Here is a 21,536-nt window from a genome sequence, read left to right as displayed (position 1 = left end):
AACTAGTATATAGTTGTACTTGTAAATTAGAGAAACTATTTTCTTGTAATTGCTGCACTTCTTAAGAGTATAAATCTGGCAAAAAAACCAGATATTTCGGCATGGAAGAATAAACGTTCCCAGCTGATGAACTTTTCTCAAGCCTTTCCTACCTGCCAAATCCAAATGTAATAGCTACATTTGCACTATATTGCACCAGCAGGAAGACTCAAAAAGATTTTAGTGATGAATAAGTGCGACGCAATTATATTTACTGGAATAAAGCATCTGACAATACATTTAAAAGCATGAATACATTGATATTAAGTGGTAACTAAGAATCAAAAGCAAATCCAGCTACCTCGTAAACTTGGAATAATTTCGAAAGATAGATGCATGAACTTCTGGAACGTTTACAATTATCGGAGAATTTTCAATCTGAAACTTTGCATTTCGGAGTTCCAGTTCACGTGCAGAATGCCATTGAGATCTCTACAACCAACAACTAAAGCAGTTTAGATAACAAAAAAGAATTGATAATTAATCCCCACTCTAATTAGAATTGACATCTGCAGTCATACCACTAAACTAACAGAATTCTGCAACACTAAAGAGTTCATGTAGGAGATTGATGTCGGTCTTCTTCTTCTTCTTTTACTCTGCAATATCGGGGCACCAGCAGCTCGTAACAAGTTAGAATTGGCATCCGTTGTCTGATTTTCAATTAACCGTTTATTATTAAATGGTGCGGACGTCTTGGCTACATTGGATGAAATTGAATTACCAGTATCTGAAATCACACTCTCCCCACCAATTGGAACAGATGCAGGTGACTTAAGCTGCAAAAGCTGAGCCGATTGATTCCTTATTTCCCCTTGTATCAAATATATACTTATATTCAAATGAAAGCCTATTGGAGAGCGGAAGTTACCTAAGGTCACTGCTTTAGCTCCAGCTCAGCTATGGAGATTTAAGTTACTGAAGAGAACCGGAAAAAAGAGTTAAAAAAAGACTTCTCAAGTCTTGTGCAAGAATATAGGAAGCATTTTTTGGTTAATAAAAAACGTGTAATTAAAGGAGTTGGGGTCAGATTAAGAATAACAAAAGTTGTGAGTAATATTAGAATGTTCAAAAACCATACTCATTCAAATTTTTATTTTCCTCTTCTTTCTTCTTTCTTTTTTCTCATTCTCTCATTCTCTCATTCTTCTTCCTTACTTTCTTCTTTCTCTTCAATTTTGTTGTTGCTACAGGTAGTTCAGGTATGTCATCTTCTTGTTCTTCTTCATTTTCTTCTTGGTCTTTTTCTTCTTTCCCTCTTCATCTCATAATTTCATCTTCTTCTTCTTTTTTTCATTTTACCTTTGGTTTAAAATATACAAGAGAAATAAAAAAATATGAAATTTTACAAAGTGGGTATTTTGCAAAATACCCTCAAGAAATTTTGAGGCATCCCCATAAATGAGTATTCTGCTGAAACATCTCCCTGGATGTTCGAAACATTTCCCCGTGATGTTTGAAGCATATCCCGAGATGTTTGAAACATCCATCGGGATGTTTGAAACATCTCTCGGGATGTTTGAAACATCTCCCGGGTTGTTTGAAACATCCATCAGGATGTTTGAAACAACCCCGTGATGTTTGAAACATCCATCGGGATAAATGAAACATCTCACGTGATATTTGAAACATCTCCCCTGAAGTATGAAACATCCCCGGGATGTTTGAAACATCCATCGGGGTGGAGTAGGAAGGGGGTGTTTTTGTAAATAAGAAAATTTTGGGGGTTTTAAAAATTATGTCATTAACTCTAATCACAAAAGTATTCCTTCTACCTCATTCTTAACACTTTTGTCTTAAAAATTTATATAAGTTTTGAAGTGTCTTAAAAATTTAAATCCTAGTGAAAGAAGATTCTTTGGTGTCGACAGTGCATTTCAACAAGTAGCCAGTTTTGACCATGCTAAGTTATATCCAATGTTTTCATTTTTTAATGGCAGAATAGCGTGGTAGACACTTGTACTTCTTCGCGTTTGTCATCCCGATTCGTACACTCAACGAAGTTTTATCCAGACACTTATAGTTATTCAAAGTTAGTGTTTTAAAATCCTCTGACCACCAAATCTATGTGGCAACTTAATGGCTGACCTAGACAAAATAAGTGTATTTCACGCGTATAAGGAGCGTGAACTATTTAAACCAAAAATAATTATTAAAAAAAGAAAATAAAAAATACAACAAATTACGTTAAAAAAAGGGAGAGAAAAGTCATAGGAGCCTCCACGTTATGCCCTTTCCAACCTTCCCCCACCCCACCCTCTGCCCCATTTTTCTCTCTCTCCCTTCCTTCTTCACGTTATTCCCCCTCCTCCATTTCAACCCAAAACCTAGTACAACATAGCCCTCCTCCTCCACCTCTTTATCCACCACCACAGATCTGAAACCACCGCAAGATTGACACTAATTTTTGGGGAATTTTTTTTCCCACATCTCTATTCCCAAGTTTTGAAGACGATCCTTGCAAAGAAAAAGAATAAAAATAGTGGAAGAAGATCCTGTTTTCACTATATTTTCTGGTAGCAAAATTTTAAAAAGTTTTGGGTGAAGTTTTTGGTGGTGATGGTTTGCTTAGTCCTTTCTGATGGCCGGTTCGTTTTGGTGGTTGGTTGGTGGTGCTATGGTGGAGTGTTGGCTGTGAAGAAGCTTTCTCGGTGAATGGTGATCAGAGAGAAACCGTAGACGTTGGTGGTTACACGATTTTTATGCAGAAAATTTTGATGAATTTATTCTCTTAACTATATGTATTGTAAAAGTGTTTTCGAAGATATTGATAATGAAAAAAGGTAGAGAATAAAGATGTGAGAGAGGAAGAAGAAGGTGGAATAAAAAAACAAAAATTAAAAATATTAAAATAATATGAAAAACAAATCAATAATGATGTGTTACAAATAATCTGACGTGGATGCTGATGTGTTATCCATGTCAGGGAATTTGAAGAACACGCGAGACGAGATGAAACTTGATTTCGTATAGGGATCGGGATGACAAACGCAAAAAAGTACAAGTGTCTACTAGGCTATTTGCCTTTTTTAATTGGTAGCAAGTATTACCAAGATTGCCTGATATTTTGAAGAGTTCGAAAGCCGTGATAGGGTTTTGATTATGTTGAAGTTTGGGGTATATACAGGAAAAAATAGTACTTTGGATTTTTGTAATTTCGGTCTTGTGTGTAGGGGTGTACATGGACCGGGTTGGTTCGGTTTTATTAAAACCAAACCAAAATAACTATATCGATTTGGATTGGTTCGGTTTTGTCTGTTTTTCGGATTTTTGAGTTTTTTTTGTTTCATGAATATTATTTCAATCTTACTTTGTTAAAATTATAGATAAAGCTTTGATAAGTGAATATATGTTTAGTAAATACAGAAAAAATTAACAAACATATGATCTATTAAAATATTCTAATGGGAGATTCTTTTTAGTAACACATGATAGTTATTTTATTAGTCGTCTGACAATAATTTTTCGTTAATTTACGCTTTCAAGGTTAATACATGAGAGGATCCCAAATATTTCTACATTTTCTAAAGAAAAATCACTATAAAGTCTTAAAAATATAAATAAAATTTATATATTTATATGTTGGTTTTGGTTCGGATTTTTTTACTTAATACCAAACTAAGTCAAACCAAACCTAGTCGGGTTTTTTAATCGGTTTGGTTTGATTTTTCGGTTTGGTACGGTTTTCCGGTTCGGTTTGAACACCCCTACTTGTGTGTATGAAGTTGTTCTGAAGTGGCTACATTTATACAATTTTGCGAACTTAGAACATGTTTTAAACAACTGTCTCAAAATTGGCTATCTATGCACTTGCCGTCCTATGCCTTTAAGCCCATTAGACGGGCAAAATGTCAAAATTATCCGTTCCAATTTGACAGACTAAAATTTGCCTTTATTGAATTTTTGGCCAAATCTTATTAGTATGTCTGAAATTTTTCATGTTTTGCTTAACTTCTTAATGAGTGATACTTTATCAAAAGATAAGGAGCAAATATGGATATTTTTTCTCGAAAAACTTAGACATGATTGTTCATTCTATTATGCTGGAGCTCCGTTAGTGATAAGGTGATAATGGAACAAAAATCTAATAGTTAAACTTGAACAGTTTCAAATATTGGGACAAATTTAGATGTTTTCGACATTAGACATAAAAATACATTTCTTAATCAATAAAAATACATAATTGTGAATATATTTTTCTTTCATACCGAATACACCTATTAAATTAAATTACATTCAATTGCACCAAATAAGATGCCAAACTAATTAAGGAAAAATGGACTGTTAAGCAACTGGCGCAAAGATTCATTTTATTTTGTTAATTAAAGATATGATGATCCATAACCATGCTTGTTTAAGGATAGATTTCAATTAGAGACCTCATGCCAAAATTGGCTGTCATTTTATATTCACTAAAACCAGCATCTATTTCAAAAAGTCTTGTTCTACCGTTGCCTTAAAGGAGAAAAGCTTGTCTAAATGTGTAACGACCCGGCCGGTCGTTTCATGAGTTATAGTCTCGTTTCCCCCATTTCTGCTTCTTTATATGTTCCTCAGCTGTATTTCATTGTATCATGTTGGTCGGTTCGGGTTCGGAGTGGTTTTGGAGTGAATTGAGACACTTAGTCTCTTTTGAGAAGGCTTAAGTTGGAAAAGTCAACCGGATGTTGACTTATGAGTAGGCGATCTCGGATGTGAATTCTGATGGTTCGGTTAGCTCCGTTAGGCGATTTTGGACTTGGGAGCCCGTCCGGAATGTGATTTTGAGGTCCGTGGTAGAATTGGGCTTGAATTGGCGAAATTGGAAATTTGGCGATTCTCGGTCGGCAGTGGTAATATTGATATCGGGGTCGGAATGGAATTTCGAAAATTGAAGTAGGTCCGTAGTGTCATTTGTGACGTGTGTGCAAAATTTCAGGTCATTCGAACGAGGTTTGATAGGTTTCGGCATCGTTTGCGAAATTCGGAAGTTAGAAGTTCCTAGGCTTGAATCCGAGGGTGATTTGGTGTTTTGATGTTGTTTTGAGTGTTCCGAAGGTTTGACTAAGTTTGTATATTGATATGTCACTTGTTGGTATTTTTGATTGGGGTCCCGAGGGTCTCGGAATGATTTTGGATGGTTATCGGAGAGTTTGGAAATTTGGTTATGCAGCTAAAGCTGCTGATTCTGTCTTAACCGCACCTGCAGAGTGGGAACCGCTTGTGCGAGGTCCGCAGAAGCGGTTATGAGGCGCAAGTGCGCAGCTGGGGTCGCAGGTGCGGCTTGGTCCCTGCATCTGCGATGACCGCAGATGCGCTCAGGCAACCGCAGAAGCGAAAATGGCCTTTTAATGAAATTCCACAGAAGTAGAGAAGTTTGCGCAGATGTGGAAAGGGGACCGCAGATGCGGAAGTGCTGGGCATAATGTATAAAAGGGAGGCTTCGCGAATTTTGGGTTATCTTCCACCATTTTTATCCGGATTTGGAGCTTTTGGAGCAATTTGAATAGGGATTCAAGGTAGGGGTGTTCAAAATCGAACCGAAACCGAAAACCGAACCGAAACTGAAGCTTAATGGCTTATTGGTATCGGGTTAACGATTTAACGGACAGGGAACATATTGAAATTTTTTTATTAAAGGCTTATCGGTTTGGGGGCGGATTATTCAATTTTCTTAATGCATAATCCGTTAACCCGTTAAGAATATATATATATATATATATATATATATATATATATATATATATATATATATATGTATGTATGTATGTATGTATTACTACAGAAAAGATCTCATATTGTTAATCCGTTGTTGCTGATGTCAGTATTCTAATGCTTATTCACTAGTACAACGTCTTAACTTCTTTCTCGAAGAATATTAGTGATGAAAGTTAAAAGAAAAAGGCGTATATATTATATGTGATTGTGAGGTGTAATCAAGATGATGATAGAGTAACTGAATTATCCTGAGCTGAGAGTTTGGAGAATTCATATTGACGGCTATTTTAATACTTAAAATTGGAAAGCTGCTACTCTAATTTCTCCTTTTTCTTTTCTCAATTTTCTATTTTGAGTCACCAGTCAACAAACAATTAATGCACGCAATGTAGATTGAATTCGGCTGATAAACCGCCCGATAAGAGCTAATCTGATACCAATCAGCCCGATATCTTATCGGGTGGCTAGCGGATTAATATATTTAAAAGCCGATAACCGACAAGCCAAACCGTTAAGAGTAAATAACCGCCCAATCCGCCCGATAAGCAGCCCTAATTCAAGGGGGTTTTCATTGAGGTGAGTAATTTGAGCCCTAATACTCATATTTATGGTAATTTCCCGTGGTTTTATCATGTAATTAGTGGTGATTAAGGGTAAAAATGAGGGGTTAGGGCTGGGATTTTGGAGAGTTTTGATTGAGGATTTGAGGGGTCAAATGGAGTCGGATTTTGATACATCTTGTATGTATGGACTCGTGAGTGAAGGGGCTTTCTAGTTTTGTAATTTTTATCGGATTCCGAGACGTGGGCCCGGGGGCCGGGTTTGGGTGAATTTCGTGATTTTGGTCTAAATTGATAGTTTTTCGTGTGGAATTGATTCCTTGGCCTATATTGATTGCATTTTATTGCTTTTGGTTAGATTCAGGACGTTTGGAGGCCGATTCCAGAGGCAAAGGCGTAGCGAAGTAGGATTTGGCTTGGTTTGAGGTAAGTAACGCTTCCAAACTTGGTTCTGAGGGTTCTAAACCCGAACTATGTGTTATATGATTAGTACTGAGGTGACGCAAAATGCCAAGTGACGGGCGTACGGGCGTGCACCGTGAGAACTGTGGCCTGGTTCATTCCATGGCACCGCTTAATGACTCTTTCTTGTTGATATTCGTGTTTCTATCATGTGATTAAGTAAATGTGTTCTAAAACATGCTAGATATCATGTTAGGGCTTCACACCGATACTGTTGAGACTCGAGTCGTCATTTCTTGCTGTTGTTTTATTTGATTCATCGATAATCTGTACTCAGTCTTATTCATGCATATCATATCATGCCTCAGTCTCAGTGGTTATTATTTGGCATATCATAGCATTGTTTCGGGCTAGTTTCATGGCATTGTGAGCCGGTGTGTGCGAGACTGGAGAGTGATGACTGAGTGAGGCCGAGAGCTTGGTTATGAGTGACAGATATGGGATCGGGCTGCACGTCACAGCGGTTATGTTGATGATTATGATAGCGCTTGGGCTGTAGGAGCCGGAGTCTGTAACACACCCCTAGTGAGCGCAGATGATATTTGAGGGATGGATTTTTCTGGACATGGATTTGTCCGAAGTATTGATATTTGGAGATGGATTTCTCCCCAGGGTTGGATTACCCTTTTTCCTTGGTACCGACTGACTTATAGTCAGTGATGAGTATGTTCCAAGATGGATTTCCCTGGGCCGGATGGCCATATGGGTACCGAGTGGTTGAGTGTGTATATATATATATATATCTGGCGATAGATTTCTCCTCAGGTTTGGATTACCCTTCTCCCTCGGTACTGGTTGACTTGCAGTCAGTGTTGTATATGTTCCAGGATGGATTTCCCTGATGGCCATATGTAGTACCGAGCGATTGAGCACTTGAGAGTGGGAGCACATGGTGCATTTCATACATTATGCGCATTGGCATGTAGAGTTAGCTCGCTTTATATCACACATTGTTCAGATCTGTATTTATCTTACTGCTTGAGCAGTATTCTTAAATTGACAGCATGCCTATTTTTCCTGCTCAGTTTATTCAATTACCTGTTGAGGTTACGTTCGTCGCTACCTATCAGTCCATAGTTTGGACTTGTTACTTACTGAGTTGGTGTACTCATGTTACCCCCTGCACCTTGTGTGCCGATCCAGGTATCTCAGGGCACGGCAGCGGCTGTTGACTATTCCAGTCGCGGACTTTCATCGAAGATAGCGAGGTAGCTTCCTGGCGATCACAATCCCGCCTTTATCCTTCTTTATCTTCCTTTTAGTATACTTTGGCTACTCTCAGACTATGTTAGTCTTATTATATTTCAGAACAGTTGTAGTATTTGCTCATGACTTAGTGACACCCGAGGTCAGGCTTTTACTTCTGCATTTTGGTTTTTGAATTTATCTTCTTTACGAAAATTTCAGTATGAAAAAGGTTGTTATCTAATTTTTGATGAAATATCGAATCATTTTGGGAATGTGTCGGCTGGCCTAGTTCCATGATAGGCGCCATCACGACCGGGTTAGTTTTGGGTCGTGACAAGTTGGTATCAGAGCCTAGGTTACATAGGTCTCACGAGTCATGAGTAGGTTTAGTAGAGTCTTGCGGATCGGTACGGAGAAGTCTGTACTCATCTTCGAGAGGTTGTAGAACCTTTAGGAAAAACTTCACATTCTTGAATTCTTGTCGTGCGAATCTGTTGTTTCTGGTAACTAAACTTCTGTTATTCTATTCTCTCACAGATGGTGAGGACACGTGCTACCGGTCAGGACGGACGGCCACCAGTACCCCAGTTGGCACCACTAGAGGCCGAGGTCGCGGTCGAGGCCGTGGTAGGGGCAAGGGTGTAGCTCGCACAACAACTAGGGCAGCACTTGCAGATCCACCAGCCGCCCAGTACATGATCAGGTCCCAGTTGTGGACGCTCCAGCAAGACCAGCTCAGGCACCGGCTGTGCCTATTGTTACCAGGTCTTCAGGAGACCTTAGCTCAGATTTTGATCGTGTGCACCAGTCTTGCTCAGAAATTGCCGTTTCTGCCACAGCTGCTACTTCCCAGGCCGGGGGAGGCACTCAGACTGTCGCCGCCCATACACCCGAGCAGGTTGTTCAGGGATTACAGACACCGGAGGCACCACCAGCCCAGCCGGTTGCACCTGCTCAGGATTATGTGGTACCACTCGTGCCTGATGACGAGCAGCGTAGGTTGGAGAGGTTTGGTAGACTTCAGCCTCTGACTTTCAGTGGTGCAGAGGGCGAGGATGCCCAGGGTTTCTTGGACAAGTGTTAGAGGATTCTTCGTACAGCGGGTATTCTGGAGACCAGTGGGGTCTCCTTCACTACCTTTCAGTTCTCTAGAGCTGCCTTTACTTGGTGGGAGGTTTATGAGAGGCGTAGGCCTGTTGGTGTAGCGCCCTTACCTATCAGCAGTTCTTCGTTCTCTTTCTAGAGAAGTATGTGCCGCAGTCCGGCATAGAGGAGCTGCGCAGACAGTTCGAGCAGTTCTGCCAGGATGATATGATTGTGACGCAGTATGAGATGAGGTTTTCTGAGTTAGCCCGTCATGCTGTTTGGTTAGTTCCTATAGATAAGGAAAGGATCAGGAGGTTCGTGGATGGCCTCGCTTATTAGCTACATATTCTTATGACTAGAGAGAGAGTTTATGGTGCTTCTTTTGAGGAGGTAGTTTACATTGCCAGAGAGATAGAGTCGGTTCGTCGCCAGGAGCGAGTTAAGAGGGAGGCCAAGAGGCCTCGAGGATCTGGTAGTTTTTGTGGTGTTCCTTTCGGAGGTCAGTTCCAGCATGGCAGAGGCCGTCCACTCAGACATGCTCAGTCAGCTCGTCTGGGTCACCGTGGTGGATCATCAGGCCATGGTTATCACAGTTCACATCAGGGCCACTCATCTCTCAGTGCCCTTCCAGGTCAGAGTTCGACTCATGCACCATCAGTTCAGGGTTCATCTATGCCTAGTTCTTCTAGTGGGTATCCCGGTGCTCGGGGCTCCCTTCAGTCCCCATTGCCAGTGGCTGGTAGAGGTTGCTTTGAGTGTGGAGATTTGGGTCATATCAAGAGGTTCTGTCCCCGCCTTACGGGAGGTTCGTCCCAGCAGAGGAGTCAGCCTTCGGCTTCAGCACCAGTTACTTCCACACCCGCCCAGCCAACTCGGGGTGAAGGTCAGTCAGATAGGGATCGCCCTAGAGGGGGAGGCCGATTAGGTGGCGGTCAGGACAGTTTCTATGCACTCCCTGCCAGACCAGATGCTATTGCTTCAGATGATGTGATCACAGGAATTATCTTAGTTTGCCACAGGGATGCCTCTGTATTATTTGATCCTGGTTCCACTTTTTCATATGTGTCGTCATATTGTGCTCATTATTTGGTTACGCCCCGCGAGTCTCTTGTTTCTTTGGTTCATGTATCTACTCGGTGGATGATACTATTGTTGTGGACCGCGTATATCGGTCTTGTGTGGTGATTATTGAGGTTTGGTGACCCGAGTAGACCTGTTTTTGCTTAGTATGGTGGATTTTAATGTGTTATTGGGCATGGACTGGTTGTCTCTGTGTCATGCTATTCTGGATTGTCATGCTAAAACGGTGACGTTGGCTATGCCGGGGGTGCCACGGATTGAGTGGCGAGGTTTGTCGGATTATGTTCCTAGTAGAGTGATTTCATTTTTGAAGGCCCAGCGGATGGTTGGAAAGGGTTGTCTTTCCTATTTGGCTTTTATTAGGGATGTCAGTGTAGAGACTCCTAGTATTGATTCAGTTCCGGTAGTGAGGGACTTTCCAGATGTGTTTCCTGCAGACCTGCCGGGCATGCCACCGGATAGGGATATTGACTTCGGTATTGATTTGGTGCCGGGCACTCAACCTATTTCTATTCCACTGTATCGTATGGCACTGGCGGAGTTAAAGGAATTGAAGGAGCAACTTCAGGAACTCCTTGATAAGGGGTTCATTCGGCCTAGTGTGTCACCTTGGGGTGCGCCTGTCCTATTTGTGAAGAAAAAGGATGGCACTATGAGAATGTGCATTGACTACAGACAGTTGAACAAAGTCACAATCAAGAACAAGTATCCTTTGCCTCGTATTGATGATATATTTGACCAGCTTCAGGGAGCGAGGGTGTTCTCCAAGATTGATTTCAGGTCAGGGTATCACAATTGAAGATCAGGGACTCGGATATTCTTAAGACAACTTTCAGGACGCGATATGGTCATTATGAGTTCCTTGTGATGTCTGAGCTAACCAATGCCCCAGCAACGTTCATGCATTAGATGAACAGCGTGTTTCGGCCTTATCTCGACTCGTTTGTTATTGTTTTTGTTGATGATATTCTGGTGTACTCGCGTAGTCAAGAGGAGCACGCTGAGCATTTGAGAGTTGTATTGCAGCGGTTGAGAGAGGAGAAGCTTTATGCAAAGTTCTCCAAGTGTGAGTTTTGGCTCAGTTCAGTAGCGTTCTTGGGGCACGTGGTGTCTAGTAAGGGTATTCAGGTTGATCCGAAGAAGATAGAGGCAGTTCAGAGTTGGCCCAGACCGTCCTCAGCCATAGAGATTCGTAGCTTTCTTGGTTTGGCGGGTTATTACCGTCGGTTCGTTCAGGGATTTTCATCTATTGCATCACCCTTGACCAAATTGACTTAAAAGGGTTCCCCTTTCAGGTGATCGGATGAGTGCGAGGCGAGTTTTCAGAAGCTCAAGACTGCATTGACCACAACTCTAATGTTATTTTTGCCATCAGCTTCGGATTCATATATGGTATATTGTGATGCTTCTCGGGTCGGCATTGGGTGTGTGTTGATGCAGGAGGGTAGAGTGATTACTTATGCTTCTCGTCAGTTGAAGCCTCATGAGAAGAACTACCCTGTACATGATTCGGAGTTGGCTGCCATTGTTCACGCGTTGAAGATTTGGAGGCATTATCTCTATGGTGTGTCTTGTGAGGTATTTACTGATCATCGTAGCCTCCAATACTTGTTCAACAGAAGGATCTCAATTTGAGGCAGCGGAGACGGTTGGAGCTGCTAAAGGACTATGATATTACTATCTTGTATCATCCGGTAAAGGCCAATGTAGTAGCCGATGCCTTGAGTAGGAAGGCGCTGAGTATGGAAAGTTTGGCATATATTCCTGTTGGGGAGAAACCTCTTGCGGTTGATGTTCAGGCCTTGGCCAATCTGTTTGTGAGGTTGGATATTTCGAAGCCCAGCCGGATCTTAGCTTGTGTGGTTTCTCGGTCTTCCTTGTTTGATCATATCAGAGAGCGCCAGTTTGATGATCCTTATTTGCTTGTCCTCAAGGACAGAGTTCAGCACGGCGATGCCAGAGATGTGATTATTGGTGATGATGGAGTGTTGAGAATGTAGGGCCGGATATGTGTGCCTAATGTAGATGGTCTTCGAGAGTTGATTCTTGAGGAGGCCCATAGCTCGCGGTATTCCATCCATCCGGGTGCCGCGAAGATGTACCAGGATTTGAGACAGCACTATTGGTGGAGAAGAATGAAGAAAGATATAGTGGGATTTGTGGCTCGGTGTCTCAATTGTCAGCAGGTGAAATATGAGCATCAGGGACCGGGTGGTTTGCTTTAGCAGATATATATTCCAGAGTAGAAGTGGGAGCGGATCACCATGGATTTTGTAGTTGGACTCCCACGGACTTCGAGGAAGTTCGATGCTATTTGGGTGATTGTGGATCGGCTGACCAAGTCCGCGTACTTCATTCCTATGTGTACTACCTATTCTTCAGAGCAGTTAGCCGAGATTTATATCCGAGAGGTTGTTCGCCTGCATGGTCCGATTTCCATCATTTCAGATAGAGGTACTCAGTTTACATCGCAGTTTTGGAGGGCCGTGCAGCGAGACTTGGGTACTCAGGTTGAGTTGAGCACAACTTTTCACCCTTAGATGGATGGGCAGTCTGAGCGCACTATTTAGATATTGGAGGACATGTTGCACACTTGTGTCATTGATTTTGGGGGTTCGTGGGACCAGTTTCTACCGCTCGCGGAGTTTGCATATAACAACAGTTATCAGTCGAGTATTCAGATGGCTCAATATGAGGCTTTATATGGGAGGCGGTGTAGATCTCCAGTGGGTTGGTTTGAGCCGGGCGAGGCTAGGCTTTTGGGTACAGACTTGGTACAGGATGCTTTGGATAATGTGAAAGTGATTCAGGAGCGGCTTCGTACAGCTCAGTCGAGACAAAAGAGTTATGCTGACAGAAAGGTTCGTGATGTGTCTTACATGGTTAGGGAGAAGGTTCTACTAAAGGTTTCACCCATGAAGGGTGTTATGAGATTTGGGAAGAAGGGCAAATTGAGCCCTCGGTTCATTGGGCCTTTTAAGGTGCTTCGGAGGATTGGGGAGGTGGCTTATGAGCTTGCTTTGCCACCTAGTTTGTCGAGTGTGCATCCGGTATTTCATGTTTCTACGCTCCGGAAGTATATTGGCGATCCGTCTCATATTTTGGATTTCAGTACGGTTCAGTTAGATGGTGATTTGACTTATGATGTGGAGCCAGTGACTATTTTGGAGCGGCAGGTCCAAAAGTTAAGGTTAAAAGATATAGCTTCAGTGAAAGTGCAGTGGAGAGGTCAACCCGTGGAAGAGGCTACTTGGGAGACCAAGCGGGAGATACGGAGCAGATATCCACACCTGTTTGAGGCTTCAGGTATATTTCCAGACTCGTTCGAGGACGAACATTTGTTTAAGAGGGGGAGGATGCAACGACCTGGCCGGTCGTTTTATGAGTTATAGCCCCGTTTCCCCCATTTCTTCTTCTTTATGTGTTCCTCAGCTGTATTTCATCGTATCATGTTGGTCGGTTCGGGTTCGGAGTGGTTTTGGAGTAAATTGAGACACTTAGTCTCTTTTGAGAAGGCTTAAGTTGGAAAACTCAACCGGATGTTGACTTGTGACTAGACGATCTCGGATGTGAATTTTGATGGTTCATTTAGCTCCGTTAGGCGATTTTGGACTTGGGAGCGCATCCGGAATGTGATTTTGAGGTCCGTGGTAGAATTGGGCTTGAATTGGCGAAATTGGAAATTTGGCGATTCTCCGTCGGCAGTGGAAATTTTGATATCGGGTTCAAAATGGAATTTCGGAAATTGGAGTAGGTCTTTAGTGTCATTTTTGACGTGTGTGCAAAATTTCAGGCCACTCGGACGAGGTTTGATAGGTTTCGGTATCGTCTGCGGAATTCGGAAGTTTAGAAGTTCTTAGGCTTGAATCTGAGGGTGATTTGGTGTTTTGATGTTGTTTTGAGTGTTCCGAAGGTTCGACTAAGTTTGTATATTGATATGTGACTTGTTGGTATTTTTGGTTGGGTCCCGAGGGTCTCGGGATGATTTTGGATGGTTATCGGAGAGTTTGGAAATTTGGTTATGCAGCTGAAGCTGCTGATTCTGTCTTAACCACACTTGCGGAGTGGGAACCGCAGGTGCAAGGTCCGCAGAAGCGGTTATGAGGCGCATGTGTGCAGCTGGGGTCGCAGGCGCGGCTTGGTCCCCGCATCTGCGATGACCGCAGATGCGGTCAAGCAACCGCAGAAGCGGAAATGGCCTTTCAATAAAATTCTGCAGAAGCGGAGAAGTTTGCGCAGATGCGGTCCCGCAGATGCGGAAAGAGGACCGCAGATGCAGAAGTGCTGGGCAGAATGTATAAAAGGGAGGCTTCGCAAATTTTAGGTTATCTTCCACTATTTTTATCCGAATTTGGAGCTTATGGGAGCAACTTGAAGAGGCATTCAAGGGGTTTTTCATTGAGGTGAGTAATTTGAGCCCTAATACTCGTGTTTATGGTAATTTCCTGTGGTTTTATCATGTAATTAGTGGTGATTAAGGGTGAAAATGAGGGGTTAGGGCTTGGGATTTTGGAGAGTTTTGATTGAGGAATTGAGGGGTCAAATGGAGTCGGATTTTGATAAATCTTGTATGTATGGACTCATGAGTGAAGGGGCTTTCTAGTTTTATGATTTTTGTCGGATTCCGACACGTGGGACCGGGGGCCGAGTTTGGGTGAATTTCGGGATTTTGGTCTAAATTGATAGTTTTTCGTGTGGAATTGATTCCTTGGCCTATATTGATTGCATTGTATTGCTTTTGGTTAGATTCGGGACGTTTGGAGGCCAATTCCAGAGGCAAAGGCGTAGCGGAGTAGGATTTGGCTTGGTTTGAGGTAAGTAACGCTTCCAAACTTGGTTCTGAGGGTTCGAAACCTCGAACTATGTGTTATGTGATTAGTACTAAGGTGACGCAAATGCCAAGTGACGGGCGTGCGGGCGTGCTCCGCGAGAACTGTGGCCTGGTTCATTCCATGGCACCGCTTAATGATTCTTTCTTGTTGATATCCGTGTTTCTATCATGTGATTAAGTAAATGTGTTGTAAAACATGCTAGATATCATGTTAGGGCTTCACGCCGATACTGTTGAGATCCGAGTGGTCGTTTTTTGTTGTTGTTTTATTTGATTCATCGATATTCTGTACTCAGTCTTATTCATGCATATCATATCATGTCTCAGTCTCAGTGGTTATTATTTGGCACATCATAACATTGTTTCGGCTAGTTTCATGGCATTGTGAGCCCGTGTGTGTGAGACTGGAGAGTGATGACTGAGTGAGGCCGAGAGCTTGGTTATGAGTGACAGATATGGGATCGGGCTGCACGTTGCAGCGATTATGTTGATTATGATAGCGCTTGGGCTGTAGGAGCTGGAGTCTGTAACACACCCCTAGTGAGCGCAGATGATATTTGAGGGATGGATTTCCCTGGACATGGATTTGTCCGAAGTATTGATATCTGTAGATGGATTTCTCCCCAGGGTTGGATTACCCTTTTCCTCGATACCGAGTGACTTATAGTCAGTGATGAGTATGTTCCGGGATGGATTTTCCTGGGCCGGATGGCCATATGCGGTAACGAGTCGTTGAGTGTGTGTATATATATATATATATATATATATATATATATATATATACACACATACATACTTGGAGATGGATTTCTCCTCAAGGTTGGATTACCCTTGTCCCTCGGTACTGGTTGACTTGGAGTCAGTGTTGTATATGTTCCGGGATGGATTTCCTTGGGCCAGATGGCCATATGTAGTTTCGAGCGGTTGAGCACTTGAGAGAGGGAGAACATGGTGCATTTCATACATTATGCGCATTGGCATATAGAGTTAGCTGAGCTTTATATCACACATTGTTCAGATCTGTATTTATCTTACTGCTTGAGTTGTATTCTTTAATTGATAGCATGCCTATTTTTCCTGCTTAGTTTATTTCAATTACATGTTGAGGTTACATTCGTCACTACCTATCAGTCCATAGTTTGGACTTGTTACTTACTGAGTTGGTGTACTCACATTACCCACTGCACCTTGTATGCAGATCCAGGTATCTTAGGGCACGACAGCGGCTATTGACTATTCCAGTCGCGGTCTTTCATCGGAGATAGCGAGGTAGCTGCTTGGCGATCGCAGTCCCGCCTTTCTCCTTCTTTATCTTCCTTTTAGTATACTTTAGCTACTCTCAGACTATGTTAGTCTTGTTATATTTTAGAAAAGTTGTAGTATTTGCTCATGACTTAGTGACACCCGAGGTCGGGCTTTTATTTCCGCATTTTGGTTTTTGAATTTATCTTTTTTACGGAAATTTCAGTATGAAAAATGTTGTTATCTAATTTTTGATGAAATATCGAATCATTTTCGGAAAGTGTCGGCTGGCCTAGTTCCATGATAGGCGCCATCACGACCGGGTTGGTTTTGGGTCGTGACAAAATGTTTGCCTCTATTGTCAAGGTGAAGAGGAAAAATAATGCAATTATTAGATTTTTTATGCCAACTTTGCCAATTTGTCATTCTTCTCAAATCACTTTATCAATTCTTCCATTCACTTTCTACTATTTGCTTTGAGTTTTTGTCGTGAATAAACTAAAATGTGTATTCTATCCTAGGGAGAGATGTTTTAAAACCATTTCTACTGCATGAGGAAATACTATACCAAAGATTACTTCCTTAAAACACCTTGCCTATATACATTCTTTCGTACTTTCATTACAATTCTCTGGCATGATTTACTCAACTGAAAGAATTGTAATCCTTCATATAAATCATAGTAGTTTTTAATGTTCAGAATAGTTTCTAACTGCATGTTCCTTTTTCTTATACTATTATCAATTGTGGCTGCCTTTTTAAATAAGAACAGAGAAACTATTAGTTGACTTTTAAAAATGAGAACAAAGCCTTGATGATCAGTATACATATAAAAAATGATTGTCCTCCTTTATAGAGCCATAGAGTTCTTTGGTGAAGATAACTATACAAATTTATATCTTTTTGCCATTGATTTGGGTCTAAAATAACTCCTTTGCTTCTACAGAGATGATACTACGTGAGATTATACTAATACTGTATATGTGCGTGCCTCTACATGTATAATGTGAGACCTCCATATATAGAGGTGAATCTATAGGCTTTAATCAGATATATAATGTGGAACCTTAACAAAAACACTTTTCTTTGTCATTCGTTGATGCAAACCTCTTTGTTCTTCGGCATAACAGAGGTGCATCCTTTATCTACTGCATACATATCAACATAGAGTTTAAAGTCCTTCCTTACCTCACAATTAATAGGATTAAGGGTTGTTCATATCATATGATTGTTATATACCTATGGTGCAGTGGCGAAATCCAAAATTTCGCGTTCAAAATTTAATACACATGTTTTTTTTATTTTTATACCCGGGATAATTTTTTATGTATATAGTATAATTTTTTGATGAAGGGTGTTCAACAGACCACCCTTCATTGTGTGGCTACGCCATTGACCATGTTCTATTCTAATTGATCGAAGGGAGCATGGTCATCAGGAGCAGATCGAACGTTTGTCATTGGATAACTTTCAATAAAGAATATTTCCTAACATTAAATGGGCATCCGTTGCAGAGAATATTTGCATTCATTGACTGCCATTACATATTCATCAATGGCTCCTTTATTATCATTTAAGTGGGGCTTGAACCTAGGATCTTATTTCCCTAGGGATAGCTATAAATAACTGGCTTAGCAGCCATTGTAAGGTACGCAATTTTTGGAAAAGCACATTCTATACTTCATTTTCATTCTCAACTAAACAACTTTATTTGCTTTTTCATATTACTCTCATTTCTGCCCTCGGAGACATTGTGCACGGAGCCAGATTTGTCATCTTCTTCAATTTCAATACATAAGTCTTACTTTTAATCTTATTTTTTTATCATTATTGGATCAAATCAGTTTGCTTGTCTATAAACCACGTAACAAATTTAACTGTACCGTTTTACGGGTAAACGGTTTGGCCCCCACTGTGGGGCTTAGACCGAGATTGAAAAACCCGACTTTGTTGGTTTGGTTTGGTTTATACATTTAAAAATCCGACACCATTGGTTTGGTTTGATAATTGAAAAATCCGAACCAACCCGACCTCTGTACATCCCTGTGTGCACTTACCGTCCTATGCCTTTAAGCCCATTAGACGGGCAAAATGTCAAATTTATCCGGTCCAATTTCACATTGACTAAAATTTGCCTTGTCAAATCTTAGTAGTATGTCTGAAAAAATTTCATGTTTTGCCCTTAATTTCTTAATGATAAAATCAACTCGTCGTTTGGACAAGAAACAAGACAAAATAAAAAGATTTTATTTTATTCCTTTCATCTTTAAAAGTACATAAGAATTCATTTGCTAAAAGATAAAACACCTCCCAATATATATGACTAACTTGTAACAACTTAGGGGCTGGTCATGCAGTTCGCGGTCCCGATAAGACATTATTATTCCCGGTTCTCGTAGACCCCAATTTTTATGGCATTCTAGTTGTCGTATCTTATACTATCTCCCCCTAGTGTTCGAATGCAAAGTATGCAAATTGGAATACTGGAAGTCTTGCTTCACCGGTGTGAACAACTCGTGAACGATTAAATAGTCTTTGGCTCGATGGCAAGTTTTGCTTCCCATTAGGAACTTGTCATCGAGCCAAAGATTATTTAACTCCCATAGCGGTTTATCATTCCAATGCATTGTCATTAAAGTTCTTAACCTTGCCGATGACGCTCCTTTGGTAGTATGCTTTTCGTTGATTCCTCGTTAAAAACCTTACCAAAAAAACTCGATTCGGACAAAAACTGGTCGAAGGGAAAAAGAGTGCAGGCACATACTTTCAGTATTGATAGGATCCATCAGCAGTAATACCTCTTAAGGTGAGTCACGTTTCAATTGCTGGGCAATTTGACTTTATATTTATTTTCCAATTCATATGATCCTTTACCGGTGATAGCTAAAACCCGGTAGGGACCTTCCTATTTTGGACCCTCCTTCCCAACATTGATTTCCCGAGTGCTTTGAGTCACATTTCTCAAAGCCAAGTCTCTTACTTTGAAATAGCGGAGATTGGCCATTCGATCATAATATCTTTCCATCCTTTGCTTTTGAGCCACCATCCTCACGTATGCCAAGTCCCTGCGTTCATCGAGCAAATCCATCTTCATCAGCAACACCTTATTGTTTGCTTCTTTATTTTCTCGGGAAAATCTTAAAGTTGTCTCCCCTACTTCCACTGGTATCAGAGCTTCTGCGTCATATACGAGAGAGAAAGGTGTCTCCCCTGTGCTCGATTTTTCCTTCTTCCGGTACGCCCATTGCACTTCCGGTAACTCATCAAGCCACTTGCCTTTAGCAGCTTCTAACCTCTTTTTGAGGTGTTGGATAATTGTCTTATTGGTTGATTCCACCTGTCCATTAGCGCATAGATGGTACGGTGAAGATGTAATCCTCTTTATTTTTAAATCTTCCAAAAATTTTGTGACTTTCGAGCCTATGAACTGTGGTCCATTGTCGCAAGCAATCTCCTTCGGTATTCCGAACCGGCAGATTATGCGGTCCCATAGAAAGTCGACAACTTCGCGTTCACTGATCTTTGGGTAAGGACCTGCTTCAACCTATTTAGTAAAGTAATCGGTTAAAATTAAAATGAATCTTACATTTTCGGGACCCAGTGTCAGTGGGCCACCTATATACATCCCCCATTTCATGAATGGCCACGGAGACAGCACCGAATGCAAGATTTCCATTGGTTGGTGTACCAACTGCGCATAGCGCTGACATTTGTCGCATTTATGAACGAATGTCTTTGCGTCCCGTTCCATCCGGGGCCTATAGTATCTTGGCCTAACCAGCTTTAGTACCAATGAATCTGCACCTGAATGGTTCCTACAAATTCCTTCATGGACTTCTCTCATCACTTAGTTTACCTCCGAGGCTCCCAGGCATCGGGCCAACGGGACCTGGTACGATCTCCTATATAATTGCCCATCCATGAGGCAATAACGAGCCGCTTCAGTGCGTACTGCTCGGGATGCCTTCGGGTATTTGAGTAATTTTCCATGTCGAAGATATTCGATGAACTCGTTCCTCCAGTCCCAGAATAAGTTGGTTGAATTGACTTCAGAATAACCATCCACATCCAATACCGAATGTAGAAGTTGAATGAAGATACTGTAGTCAAATCCTTTCATTTCCGTAGACGACCCTAAATTAGCCAGTGTATCTGCTTCCATGTTCTCTTCTCTCGGAATGTGTGTGATCGACCATTCCCTGAATCGCGCAAGCAATGCCTAAACTTTGTTCACATATTGTTGCATGCATTCCTCTTTTGTATCAAAAATCCCGTACACTTGGTTCACTGCAAGTTGGGAGTCACATTTGATCTCGACAACCTCGGAGCCAAGTCCCCGGGCCAATTCAAGTCTTGTAATCAAAGCCTCATTCTCGGCTTCATTGCTAGTTAACGGAACAGTCTTAATAGCCTACCTCAGGGTTTCTCCCAAGGGCGTGACTAGGGTTACTCCGAGCCCGAACCCTTTTAAATTTGAAGCTCCATCCTTAAACAAGGTACAAACTCCTAACGTCGTTTCCAACACCAATACTGATTCTTTAGCAGCTAGGGACATTAACCAGGACTGAAGTCGGCCAAACCTTATGACTTGGGGTGTTCATAAAAACCCGAAAAATCGAACCAAACCGAAAATCAAACCAAACCGACCAAAAAAACCGATACTTTTTGGTTTGGTTTGGTTTTGGTTTTGAATTTTAAAGACCGATCAAATTTGGTTTGGTTTTGGTTTTAATCAAAAAATAACCGGAAAAACCGAACCAAACCGACTATAGGAGTAGTTATTTCAAATTTATTATTACACCTATATATATGTATATTTTTATGCAAAGTTTCAAAAAATATATGGTGAATGTTAATCGTTTGCACTTTTAGTACAAGCTTTTTCCTTTATATTCTACTTTGATTGGTAGTTTTCTTTTGGTAAGTGTAAGAATCCATTTCATGTTAAAACAATATATTTTTAATTGAGTCCTTAAATTATTCATCACTATTTGATTCAATTATCATTAATATATTTTAGTAAATAATAGATTTATCAAAGGGCAATTGATTTGATAGTGTTACGTTGAAAATATGGTCGCCGGAATATGTGTTTTGTAGTGTATGTCTTATATTTAAGAAAAAACCGACAAAAAACCGTAAAAACCGAAAAACCGACATAAACCGAATTGAGGAAAAGACCGACTTAATTGGTTTGGTTTGGTTCTAATATTCAAAAAACCGACTTACTTGGTTTGGTTTCTTTTTAGGGAAGAACCGATCCAAACCGAACCATGAACACCCCTACTTATGACTTGATCGCAATCTAGGGTTATATTCAATGTCAAACTCTCTAATTTCGACTTCCCATT

General features: G+C 41.1%; 1 protein-coding gene across 1 annotated transcript; it reads right to left on the bottom strand.

Annotated features, from left to right (window-relative positions):
- Positions 1–19,090: 19,090 nt before the first annotated feature.
- On the bottom strand, positions 19,091–20,347 carry LOC109219686 (endogenous retrovirus group K member 18 Pol protein-like). The gene is made up of 2 exons (XM_019384160.1): positions 20,042–20,347; positions 19,091–19,729 (listed from the first exon to the last, which is right to left on the bottom strand). Exons 1-2 carry the CDS (start codon positions 20,345–20,347, stop codon positions 19,091–19,093), a joined length of 945 nt encoding a protein of 314 aa, XP_019239705.1.
- Between the last annotated feature and the right edge of the window lie 1,189 nt (positions 20,348–21,536).

This window comes from Nicotiana attenuata, unplaced genomic scaffold, assembly GCF_001879085.1.
Source record: "Nicotiana attenuata strain UT unplaced genomic scaffold, NIATTr2, whole genome shotgun sequence".
Lineage (NCBI taxonomy): Eukaryota > Viridiplantae > Streptophyta > Magnoliopsida > Solanales > Solanaceae > Nicotiana > Nicotiana attenuata.
Note: the sequence above shows the minus strand (reverse complement) of the source record. Positions and strands in the feature narration are given on the sequence as shown.